The 13,476-nt window shown below is 33.3% G+C and overlaps 1 protein-coding gene across 12 annotated transcripts in view; it reads left to right on the top strand.

Annotated features, from left to right (window-relative positions):
• CNTLN (centlein) overlaps positions 1-13,476 on the top strand; it is a 329,556-nt gene that overhangs the window by 80,457 nt on the left and 235,623 nt on the right. For all 12 annotated transcript variants that reach the window (XR_013534372.1, XR_008481669.2, XM_054256412.2 and 9 more), the window contains exons 4-5: positions 4,284-4,418; positions 5,034-5,213. Coding sequence is in view for 10 of the 12 variants with exons in the window: in XM_054256412.2 (XP_054112387.2) it covers positions 4,284-4,418; positions 5,034-5,213 (315 nt within the window). In the remaining 2 variants the exon portion in view is untranslated. The remainder of the gene's footprint in view (positions 1-4,283; positions 4,419-5,033; positions 5,214-13,476) is intronic.

The following is a 13,476-nucleotide window of genomic DNA, read 5'->3' on the forward strand; positions in this document are numbered from 1 at the left end:
ATTTTCAAGTTTAATAGCTATAAGATAGAGTAAGAATTAGAATGACAAATCCTTTAGCTTATTTAAATCTTCTATATCTATGAAATTACTACAAAGTTACACACTTTTTTTTAGCTGATTGGAGAAAGTCTTTCATAGAGTGCAATCTAATAATTATTAGTGTAAAGAATTGCCATGTTTTTTCTTTTGGTAAGACTATGTTTTAGCTTTGTCACTGTTATAAAATAATGTAGTACATTTCCCTTCTAGTATTGTGCTTAATAGCATGACTTATGATAGTCTAGTATACTGTATTTAATTAGATGATGATTGCTTTTTAACATTATGTTTCCTTTTTTCCTTACCTTCTAGGAAGCTCAAAAGTTTCATTTCCTAATTGCAGTTGCTTTTTTTATCCCTTCATTTTTCTCCACTTATCACTGTTTTAGTTAAATTGTGGTTTAATTACTGCTTTGTTTACTTTTTTTGTTAAAACTTTCATGTCCATTTTGAAAATAGGTCGGTATAAATAATAAATTAACTATGCTGAAGTATTGCCTAACAGTTTGGGCCTTATGCTCCTTTGCCACCCCCTACACATTTTTATCCCTGCTTCATACTTGCTATTATTCTCTTGTTACTCTATAGACTTCTCTTGACCATTATTTGAATTATTCATTTCATGGCTTATCTGTAATAAATTATTTTTTCCAGACATTCTCTCTTGTCACCCCTTATTGCTTTATGGTTCCTTTGAGTTGTGTTTACTATTTTAATATTAACTCAAGCCAGACTAATAAGAATTTACCTACCTCTGTTCAGAAAGTTTTGTTGAAAAATATTAATAAAGCTAAATTTTAAAATGAACTTTAACTGTATATATCTGTGCTTTCATTATTTAGATTATCGAGGACATATTTTATTAGGAAATTGTGTTGATTTATACAAACTTTTACACTTTTTTAGAGTTTATCAGTGCTCTTGTATTGGGAAAGAATCTTTGTCTAACTTATTACTTTAATGATTTTGTGATACAAGAAACTATATTATGCAATGTAAACTAATTCTCAGAATATGATAGTTGTAGTTAAAGTTTTTTTCTTATTACGCTTTTAAATTTACAAACTGAGTCTGTGTTTGTCCTTTTGAATTACTATTCTAAGTTAACGCAAGTGCCCAAATCTAATTTATTAAATAATTTTCATGAAAGGACTCACTATTGATATCATTTATGTTGTCAGTGCCTATTAAATTTAGTTCACTTTAGTGGGAAAATCCTTTTAAAACTTGTCAATTGGTCAGTGTTCTCTCCTTCCTAGAGTTTAATTTCCCGAATAGACAAGAGATGCTCAATTTTTGTCATTTCTCCTTCAAAGCATAGGCTTATGGGTCTTTTACAAACAGTTTTAATGCTTATATTATTGAATTTATTATTTAGTGTCAATCTCATCTGTAAACACTTAACAATCTAGTTTGGAAGATATTATGAGTAGATAGATAGTTAGCAACACTAGGTAGTTTGTTATGTATCAAATGAACAATATAGATAATATAAAAATTTAGAAATGGCAAGAATTACAAAATACTGGGATTCAGTAAGGGAAACTTTTATTGAGGAGCTGGAAATGGAATCTTAAAGGGGCATAAGACTTAGCTGAGAGTAGAAAAATTGATTATAAATTGTGGATGAGCCATTTTTATGCATCTATTTTTATGTTACTTGATTGATGTCAGGCACATTTTGATATGGCCTAGTAATGAAAACAGGACATAAAAGTTAAAACTGAGATGCCATTTGTACTTACTGGATTAAAAAAAATTTCCAACCCTGAGAGTTAACTGTTGGTAGGGAGGTAGAGTAATGAAAACTCTTGAAGTGCAAATAATCGTTGACTTAGCAATTTCACTCTAAGTGGATATAATCCAGCGAAGTGTTCTTCATACTTTTATTAATATGACCCTCACACTGAAAAAAGTACATTCTACTTCATGACCCAGTAAACACACATGAAATAAAAATTTCATATAAGTTATTTTTACTATGTATAATTAAGATAAACATATGCAAATGTTTATATCAAATGTGAGTTTACTAATATTTAAATACAATAAAAATCTTAAACATAAGAATTTAGAAAATAATTATAAAGCATGTCTGTTTCATAAGTTTATTCCTGTAACTATAGTTTCTTTGCTCAGAATGTGTGGCTATTAACTTGATACTTTCTGTTGTATATTACATTAAAAAAATACTGATTATGGTAACTAAACTGATTTAATGACCCATTACTAGATGGTAATCTGCAGTGTGAAAAACACTGCCTGGGAGAAATTCTTGGTCATGAATACTTGGAATCATGCTTAAGAGTGTTCATAGCAGCATTGTTTCTATACCCCTTTACCTTAAATGGGAAACAGCTGAAATACACACCGATAAAAGATGGATAAATATAGCATATTTTTCTGATGGACTAATACTATATATGAAGGTAGTTGATCTACAGTTGCATTTATTATTATGAATAAATTTGGGAACATACATTGAGCAAAAATAAGCTGTATAATATGTATAGTATGATTTAACTTAAATTTAAAAATAAGCAAAATTATATACAGTATTTTAAATAGGGACATATATCTGTCTCTGAACTATAAAGAAAAGCAAGACAAAGATAAGAATCAGGGTTTCAGGATAATGCTTATTGTTGGAGGGAATAGGAGGTATTAGAGGATAAAGGGATATACATGAGATATCAAAGATAATGATACAATTTTGTTTCCTTGCTGAATGTTGGTATGTACAGGGCCCACTCCTTTTATTTCTTTTAAGTATAATAAATCAATAGTATTATACCTTTAAAAATTAGAGTATTCGGGTTAACTCAGCAGGCTGAGCTGGGAAGACTGCTTGAGTCCAGGAGTTTGAGAAGGCAATGTAGTGAGACCTTGTCTCTACGAAGAAAATTAAAAATTATCTGGGTTGGTGACACATACCTATGGTCCTAGCTACTTAGGAGTTTGAGGTGGGAGGATCCCAGGAGTTCCAGGCTGCAGTGAGCCATGATTGTTCCCCTGCACTCCTGACTGTGTGACATAACAGAGTGAGACCCTGTCTCTAAAAAAATGAAATAAATAAAATATAATATTGGATATATTTTCACTTTATTCCTAAAACTCAATCCATTTTTCATTCTGTTTCTGAATCTTCTCCTCATTTTTGGTTTATTTCCAAGTCCTTTGGAGACAATTTGATAAAGAGGAAATATGAGAGTATAAAATAAATTGATATTTAGGGATCAGCATCAATGATAGCTCAGAGATGGAATAAAGTCTACTGAGTGTAATACTTAAAAAAATGTGTTTCCATCTTGATGTGTCTCTTTCTTGGTTGACAGACAAATGGTGTTATTGAGTCTGACTTGGAGGCTTCCAATAATTGCATCAGGCTGGATAGTATGTGCTTAATAAATGTTAGTTGAAAGAATGGATGGATTGATAAAAGTTGAAGAAGTTTAGGAAAGAGATAAAATCAGGATATGGATTTCATTTTTAACAAGTTAGTTTGAGGTAGTAGACAGTCCAAAGGGGAAGGTCTTGTATAGCTGGAAGTATGAGACTGGTGATTGGGAAGGTGAGGGCTGGATTATAGATTGGATAGTCTTTCAGACAGAGGTAGGATTAGCAGCCAAGAGAGGTACTACAGTTTTTGAGAGAAAAGATATATGGAGAAACAAGGGAAGGTAAAAATTGAGTCATGGGTACATCTACCTCATAGATGTAAGTTAGGTATCTCACAGGCGAAAAGGATGTTCAGTTAAAAATTATGGCAGTCTTAACATTCTAAATATTCTGTCTACAGAATAACTTCCCATTAAAAGATTTTTAAAGTGATTTATGCTTTCACAAAATCATAGTTTTTCAGAAAAGTTTCTTCTAAATGACATTCAAATAAAATAATAAGGAATTATGTTAGCTATAAATATATTTTCTTTAATTAGAATGTTTTGTAAAAAATCTTGTTTTTCTCTGTTACACACATGAATTCTGAAAGCTTGCTTTCTGAGTGTGGCTTAATATTTAGTGTTCAATTTTTATGTGTTCTTCAACCCAAATAGGCCCTGTACTTGCACATTTTAGTTAAAAATTAATGGGCATATCATAGGAAATGAGAATTGTGGTGATAGACATTATTTTGAAAGCTAGTTAATCCTAACATTAGCAAATCAAAATCTAAAACCTTTAAAATAAAGTATTTATTTTCTTAGAAATAATAGCTCATCAGTAATTTAATTTTTTTTCCACAGACAGAATTACTACTGAAACAGGAAATAAATGACCTTGTGAAACGCAAGACTGCAGTAGATGAAGAAAATGCTTTCTTAAGGAAAGAATTCAGTGAGTTGGAGAAGAAATTTAAAGATAAAAGTCAAGAAATTAAGGTGTGTTGAGTTGTACATAGTTTTGTGGGACTGTTGCTTTGAAGTTCTGCTTTAAGCTTTGTTAGCCTTTGTGGCACAGGAAGTGACAGGTTTGGAGGAAAAATTGCCTTAGGCCCTGCTGTACCATACAGCTTTCTCACATGCAAAAACTCTGATAAGGATGCTTTAAAGCTAGAACTCCAAGCTTTATAACTTTTAGATAAATAGTTAATGATGGAAATGGAGCTAAGAAAGCAGGAGTGTTGAATATGTGGCTTCTTGTAATTAGATTCTGATTGGGACTGGCATTATTAATTGATAAAACCCAGGTCTGGGAGGATATGTCTGTATGGGTCTCAAAAATAGCTGGGGACAGCATCAAAGGCAGCTTGATCAATTAATGGGCTCTTTGCAAATGTGTACTCATCAAAGCTGTCATCCAGTGAAAAAATATGACCCATCCACCTGCATGAAAAGAGCCCATAAAAGTACACAGGTGACCTTGGCTATCAAATATAGAAGAAGCTGCTGTGAGGGTAAAACTGCACAGTTTGTATTTGCTGATTAGTTCTCACCATTTTTTGGGGTTTTTTTGGTTTTGTTTTGTTTATTTGCCCTTGTGGTACTGTTCTACAGGACACTAAGGAGTGTGTACAGAACAAAGAAGAGCAAAACAGACTAGTTATAAAAAATCTGGAGGAGGAAAACCAGAAATTAAGTACCCGCTGTGCTGACCTGCTAAATGACCTGGATAAACTGAGGAAGCAGGAAGCACATTGGAGAAAAGAAAAATATAGCACTGATGCAAAAATAAAGGTATACAATGGGAATGGAATCCAGATTCCTCTTTTGAATCTAACTTTTTCTAGGAAGTTTAATACATGTTATTTTCTTTAAATAACAAGTTATATATTCAAATCCACCAGTGGGGCCTAGCATTAATTTATATTCTTTCACTTAAGACCCATAGCTTTTTAAAAATTGATGTTGCAAAGCAGGAAACTGACTTCAAATGGTTATCCTAAAATGTAATCATTAAAAAATAAAGGCTATTGCATTTTGAAATAAAATGTGTTTTCAAAAAACATACTTAGAATCATGGGTTTTAACTTTTTCACTTAAGGCTTAAGCTTACAAATATAGCTAGAATTTATTGCAATATGGTTTTTAAGACTATTTTCTAGCTCCTTTAAAATATAAACTGTAAAAAAATACTAAGCAGTTAAACAATACAAATATGTGGTTCTATGATGGTGCTTTCTTTGACTTTAAAGGGCCTTATTTATGGGAAAATTTTATTTTTATAGAAGATAAAGGTTACAATCAAGCTTTATAATCTTTTTTTATAATCCTTTTTTAAAGGCTAGTCAAGTGAGGCAGTTACATTTTTTTGATTAGTATATTTCAAAATAATACTTTTATGGCATTCTCTTTGTCTTTAGAGGTTTTTGTTAATTTCTTTTCTCATTAAATTATATGCTTTTTTTTAAATAATAGGTTTTGTTGAAAAGGCCAGGCACAGATTTTAGTACTAATAAGTATGGTGGTCTCCCTATGCATATGCCCCTAAAAAGAAAACACTCACACACACACTCACACACACACAGCTATTCACCAACTATAAGCAGTTGACCATATGTATCTGCAGGTTCTGCATGGGTGGATCAAAGTATTCAGAAAAAAAAAACAATTAAAAGTAACAATATAATAATAAATGATACAAGTAAAAAATACATTATAACTGTTTATATTACATTTGGTATTTTAAGTAATCTAGAGATGATTTAAAGTATATTGGAAGATGTGTGTAGGGTATTCACAAATACTGTGCTGTTTTATATCAGAGATATCCATGGATTTTGGTATCTGTGGAGAGTCCTGGATTCAATCCTCCAGGGATACTGAGGGACAATGGTAATATGTATGGATGTACGGTTGTGTATGTGCATGTGTGCAAGAATATTTAAGTTAGGGGAGAAGGATATATCTTTCTCGGTGTATACACCTTTTGTAGATTACTTAAGTCTATTAGTGCACAATCATGGGATGACTGAGCCATTGAGATAATTGAATTCTGGTGCATTTTCTTAATTTTTGTGTCAGTTTCTGCTTCTATGCAAGGTTTAAACAATTTAGAGATGTGTTAACTCACAGCTTCATAATTATTTGGTGGTAATTTTTATTTCCTTATTTATTTTATTTGAGTAATCAGCTCTGGGATTTGCTGCGACTTGTAGTTGTGTAATTTTTTTTTTCTGGTAGGGTTATTGTCTTTTTCTTAATTGCTTTTTGGGCATTCACTATTTATTTTGGATATTAGTACTTTGTATCTTATAAATACCTTCTGTTCTACATACCTTGAATAAGGAAACTAGACTTTCAAAAGTTTGTGAATTTTGGTAATCATTTTATTATTTTCTTCTCAAATGTTTTTGCTTTAAAAGTTTTATATGATAAAGCTTTCCTCACCCCCAAAGTCTTTAATCTAATTATGATTTATTTTTGGGTGTGATGGTCCACATCATTTACTCAATACCCACAGAAGCAGCAAGATTGTTCACTGATCTTCAGCTTTCTGCATGGTCATAAAAGAATTCTCACTGCTACCTTTCCGGAAAGTGGATCTTACAACCCTCATTCAGAGAGGTCCTTTCTTGTACCTAGAGTCTAAGAAGGATCTGAACAAACAGTCCTTTCTAATAAGTTTACTTTACCAGAGGATCATATGCCGTTGTCCTCCAGTCACAGTTTTACATGACTCTCCATAGAAATACACAGTTTTTCCTGTTTGGGTCTCCATTTCTGATATCTACTGTGTCATTTAAAACTTTGGTTAAATAAATTAGTTGTATTTTTCTCTTAATAATTTGTCTTTTATTACTGGGATGTCAGCCACGAACCTTGCCATGGGTAAAGGAAAATATACTACTTTTTCTTTCCTACATGTCCATATATTTTCATTTCTCTTGCTTATATACTTAGGAGTGAGGTTATTGGGTCATATGGTAACTGTTTTTAAGCTTTTGAGGAACTGCCAGACTATTTTCCAAAGCAGATGTACCATTTTTCATTCAGACACTATGTTTAAGGGCTTTGATTTTTTTCCATGCTCTCACTAATACTTGTAATTGTTTACCCTTTTTGTTATAGCCACCTCATGGATGTGAAGTGATATCTCACTAGGATTTTTTGTTTGTTCATTTGTTTGTTTGGAGTCTTGCTCTGTCACCCAGGTTGGAGTACAGTGGCATGATCTCAGCTCACTGCAAACTCTGTCTCCTGGGTTCAAGCTATTCTCCTGCCTTAGCCTTCCAAGTAGCTGGGACTACAGGTGCATGCCACTGTGTGTGGATAATTTTTGTATTTTTAGTAGAGATGGGGTTTTGCTATGTTGGCCATGCTGGTCTGGAATCATTGTGGTTCTGATTTGCATTTTCCTGATGGCAAATGATGATGAGCATCTTTTCATTTATTATTATCTTTGGAGAAATGTCTATTAAAGTCCTTTGTGTATATACTGGATCCACATTCTTTATCAGTTATATACATTGAAACTATTTTTTCTTAAATTCTTTGTTATTTTTTACTCTCTTGATGGTGTTCTTAAAAATACCAGTTTTTAATTTTGATAACATTTTATTTACCTTTTTTTGGTGTTGCTCGTCATTTTGATATATCTAAGAAACCATTGCTAATCCAAGATTATGAAGATTGACACCTTTATTTTGTTCTGGGAGTTTTATAGTTTTATATCTTACATTTACTTCTTCGATACATTTTGAGTTAACGAGTTAACCTTTGAATATGGTGTAAGCAGGCCTAACGTCATGCTTTTGTATGTGTTATTTAGTTGTTTCAGCACCATTTGCTGAAGAAAATTCTTTTTTACCCACTGAATTGTCTTGATACCATTATTGAATATCAGTTGACTGTAAATATAAGGGTTTATTTCTGGACCTCAGTTCTGTTTATTTGATCTATACATCTATCCTGCCTGTGCCACACTCTCTTCATTGTTGCAGCTTTGTAGCAAGTTTTGAAATTGAGGTTTATGTGTCCTCCATATTTATTCTTTTTCTAGACCAGCTATTCTGGGTCTGTTAAATTTTCAAATGAATCTTAGAATTATCTTTTCTCCTCTGGCCAAAAAAGCCATCTGAGAGTTGAATAGAGATTGCCTTGAATCAGTAGATCAGTTTGGGGAATGTTATCATCTCAATAATATTAAGTCTCCTGATCCATGAACATGTGATGTTTTCCATTTATTTAGGTCTTCTTCAATTTTTTCAATTGTTTTGTAGCTTTCAGGGTATAAATTTTCACTTCTTTGGGTAAATGTATTCCTGAATATTTTATTATTTTAGATGCTATTGTAATTGGAACTGTTTCTTAATTTTCATTTCATATCATTCATTTATAATGTATAGTATAGATACACAATTGAGTTTTGTATACTGATCTTGTATACTGCAACCTTACTGAATAGGTTAACTAATTCTGATTTTTTAATTTGTAAATTCCTTAAGACTTTCTACATATCATATCAGGACATCTGCAAATAGACATAGTTTCATTTCTTCCTTTCTAATCTGAGTGCTTTTAATTTCATTTTGTATTTTTCTGATAGAACCTCTGGTACAGTGTTAAATAGAAAAAGGATGTATATCTATATCTTGTGCCTTATTCCAGGGGCAAAAGATTTGCTCTTTCACCGTTAAGTATGATATTACCTCTGAGGTGTTTTGTTGTTGTTATTTTATTAGATGGAGGAAGTTTTCCTCTAGTCTTAACTTAGTGAGTGTTTTTAAAAATATTTATTATTATTTTGTATTTTATGGGTACAGAGTAAGTGTATTCTTTTATGGGGGTCCATGAGATATTTTATCAGGCTTATAGCACATAATAATTATGTCAGAATATTTGGGGTATACATGATCTCTTTTAGTTATTTAACCATGTGTAATAAACCATTATTCATTGTAGTAATCCTGTTGTGCTATCAAATACTAGATTCTACTCAGTCTAACTATATTTTTGTACCTGGTAACAATCCTCACTCTCCCTACAGCCTATGCTACGCTTTCCAGCCTCTGCTAACCATCGTGCTACTCTCTGTCTCCATGAGTTCAATTGTTTTAATGTTGAGCTTACACAAATAAGAACATGCAAAATTTGTCTTTCTGTGATTAGCTTATTTCACTTAATATGTCCTCCATTTCCATCCATGTTGTTGGAAATGACATGATCTCATTCTTTTTTTATGTGAGAATAGAACTCCATTGTGCGTGTTTACTACATTTTCTTTATCCATTTGTCTCTTAATGAACACTTAGGTTGCTTTCAAGTCATGGCTCTTGAGAATAGTGGTGTAATAAACAAGAGAGTGCAGATACCTTATTGAAATACTAATTTCCTTTCTTTTGGGTATATACCTAGCAGTGGTATTCCTAGGTCTTACGGTAGCTCTATTATTAGTTTTTACAGGAATCTTCAAACCATTCTCAAAAGTGGTTGTACTAATTTACATTCCCTCAACAGTGTACAAAAAGTTTCATTTTCTCTACATCCTTGCCAGCATTTGTTGTTACTTGTTTTTTGGATAAAAGCCATTTTAACTGGGATAAGATATTATCTCTTAGTAATTTTGATTTACATTTCTCTGATATTTTTTTCGGAGTTTCGCTGTTGTTACTCAGACTGGAGTGCAATGGCACGATCTCGGCTCACTGCAACCTCTGCCTCCTGGATTCAAGCAATTCTCCTGCCTCAGTCTCCTGGGTAGCTGGGACTACAGGCGCGCATCACCATGCCCAGCTAATTTTTTTGTATTTTTAGTAGAGACAGGGTTTCACCTGGCTGATCAGTATGGTCTTGATCTCTTGACCTCGTGATCCACCTGCCTCAGCCTCCCAAAGTGCTGGGATTATAGGCATCAGCCACCGCACCTGGCCCATTTCTCTGATATCTCATAGTAATTTTGATTTGCATTTCTCTGATGATCAGTGATGTTCAGTACCTTTTCAAATACCTATTTTTCTTTGTGTGTCTTCCTTTGAGACATGTGTATTCACATCTTTTGTCCCTTTTAAAATCAGCTAATTAGATTTTTTTTCATATAGAGTTTGAGCTCCTTATATATATATATGGATATATATATATGGATATATATATATATAACAAGGTTATTAATCTCTTGTCAGATGGTTAGTTTGCAGATATTGTCCCTGTCTGTTCACTCTGCTGATTGCTCTTTTTGCTGTGCAGAAGCTTTTTAGCTTGATGTGATCCCATGTGTACATTTTTGCTTTCGTTTCCTGTCCATGTGGGGTATTACTCAACAAATCTTTGTCCAGTCCTATGTCCTATTGTTTCTGCAGTGTTTTCTTTTAGTAGCTTCATAGTTTGGGGTCTGTGACTTAAGTATTTAATCCATTGTGATTTGACTTTTGTACATGGCAAAAGATAGGCGTCTAGTTTCATTCTTTTGTGTATGTGTATCTGGTTTTCCCAGCACCATTAACTGAAGGCACTGTCTTTTCCCAAATGTATTTTCTTGGTACTTTTGTTAACAGTGAGTTCATTGTAGATATATGACTATAGTTCTGAGTTCTCTGTTTTGTTCCATTGGCCTATGTGTTTGTTTTTATGTCAGTACCATGTGGTTTTGGTTATTATAGCTTTGTAGTCTAATTTGAAGTCAGGTAATATGAGTCCTCCAGTTTTGTTCTTTTTGCTCAGGATAGCTTTGGCTACCCTGGGTCTTTTGTGTTTCCATATGATTTTCAGATTTTTAAAAACAATGCAAAGAATGTCATTAGTATTTTGATAAGGATTGCACAGAATCTATAAATGGCTTTGGGCAGTATGGACATTTTAACAATATTGACTCTTTCAATCCATGAACAAAATATTTCTTTCTTTTTTTAAATTATATTTTAAGTTCTGGGGTACATGAGCAGAATGTGCAAGTTTATTACATAGGTATACACTTGTCACGGTGGTTTGTTGCACCCATCAACCTGTCATGTACATTAGGTATTTCTTCTAATGATGTCCCTCCCCTAATCCCCACCCTCAGATAGGCCCCGGTGTGTGATGTTCCCCTCCCTGTGTCCACGTGTTCTCATTGTTCAACTTCCATTTATAAGTGAGAACATGTGGTGTTTGGTTTTCTGTTCTTATATTAGTTAGCTGAGAATGATGGTTTCCAGTTTCATCCCTGTCCCTGCAAAGGACATGAACTCATCCTTTTTTATGGCTGCATAGTATTCCATGGTATATATGTGCCACATTTTCTTTATCCAGTCTATCATTGATGGGCACTTGGATTGCTTCCAAGTCTTCGTTATTGGGAACAGTGCTGCAATAAACATATATGTGCATGTGTGTTTGTAGTAGAAAGATTTATAATCCTTTGGGTGTATACTTTAGTAATGGGATTGCTAGGTCAAATGGTGTTTCTAGTTCTACGTCCTTGAGGAATCGCCACACCGTCTTCCACAATGGTTGAACTAATTTATACTCCCACCAGCAGTGTAAAAGCATTCCTATTTCCCCACATCCTTTCTAGCATCTGTTGTCTCCTGATTTTTTTAATGATCGCCATTATAACTGGCATGAGATGGTGTCTCAGTGTGGTTTTGATTTGCATTTTTCTAATGACCAGTGATGATGAGCTTTTTTTCATGTGTTTGTTGGCTGCATAAATGTCTTCTTTTGAGAAGTGTCTGTTCATATCCTTTGCCTACTTTTTGGTGGGGAAAAAGCCTAATTTTAGCTTTTGTTGCCATTGCTTTTGGTGTTTTAGTCATGACGTCTTTGCCCAGGCCTATGTCCTAAATGGTATTGCCTAGGTTTTCTTTTAGGGTTTTTATGGTTTTAGGTCTTATATTTAAATCTTTGATCCATCTTGAGTTAATTTTTGTGTAAGTTGTAAAGGAAGGGATCCAGTTTCAGCTTTCTGCATATGGCTAGCCAGTTTTCTCAACACTGTTTATTAAATAGGGAATCCTTTCCCTATTGCTTATTTTTGTCAGGTTTGTCAAAGGTCAGAAGGTTGTAGGTGTGTGGCATTATTTCTGAGGCCTCTTTTCTGTTCCATTGATCTATATATCTGTTTTGTTACTCGTACCATGCTGTTTTGGTTATTGTAGCCTTGTAGTATAGTTAGAAGTCAGGTAGCATGATGCCTCCAGGATTTTTGTTTTTGTTTAGGATTACATTGGCTATGCAGGCTCTTTTGGTTCCATATAAAATTTAAAGTAGTTTTTTTCCAATTCTATGGAGAAAGTCAGTGGTAGCTTGACGGGGTTAACATTGAATATAGAAATTACTTTGGACGGTATGGCCATTTTCACAATATTGATTCTTCCTAACCATGAGCATGGAATGTTTTTCCATTTGTTTGTGTTCTCTCTTATTTCATTGAGCAGTGGTTCTCCTTGAAGAGGTCCTTTACATCTCATGTAAGTTGTATTCTTAGGTGTTTTATTCTCTTTGTAGCAATTGTGAATGGGAGTTCACTCATGATTTGACTCTGTTAGTCTATTATTGGTGTATAGAAATGCTTGTGATTTTTGCACTTTGATTCTACATCCTGAGACTTTGCTGAAGTTGCTTATCGGCTTAAGGAGACTGTGGGCTGAGATGGTGTGGTCTTCTAAATATTCAATAATGTCAACTGCAAACAGTGACAATTTGACTTCCTCTCATCTGATTTAAATACCCTTTATTTCTTTCTCTTGCCTGATTGCCCTGATGATAACTTCCAATACTATGTTGAATAGAAGTGGTTAGAGAGGGCATCCTTGTCTTGTAATGTTTTTCAAAGGAATACTTCCAGTTTTTGCCCTTCAGTATGATACTGGGTATGCTTTTGTCATAAATAGTTCTTACTATTTTGAGATATGTTCCATCAGTACCTAGTTTATTGAGTTTTTTTTAGCACGAAGGGCTGTTGAATTTTTTCGAAGGCCTTTTCTGCATCTATTGAGATAATCATGTGGGTTTTGTCATTGGTTCTGTTTATATGATAGATTATATTTATTTATTTGCATATGTTGAACCAGCCTTGCATCCC

The sequence above is a fragment of the Callithrix jacchus genome, chromosome 1 (genome assembly GCF_049354715.1).
Source record: "Callithrix jacchus isolate 240 chromosome 1, calJac240_pri, whole genome shotgun sequence".
Classification (NCBI taxonomy): Eukaryota; Metazoa; Chordata; class Mammalia; order Primates; family Cebidae; genus Callithrix; species Callithrix jacchus.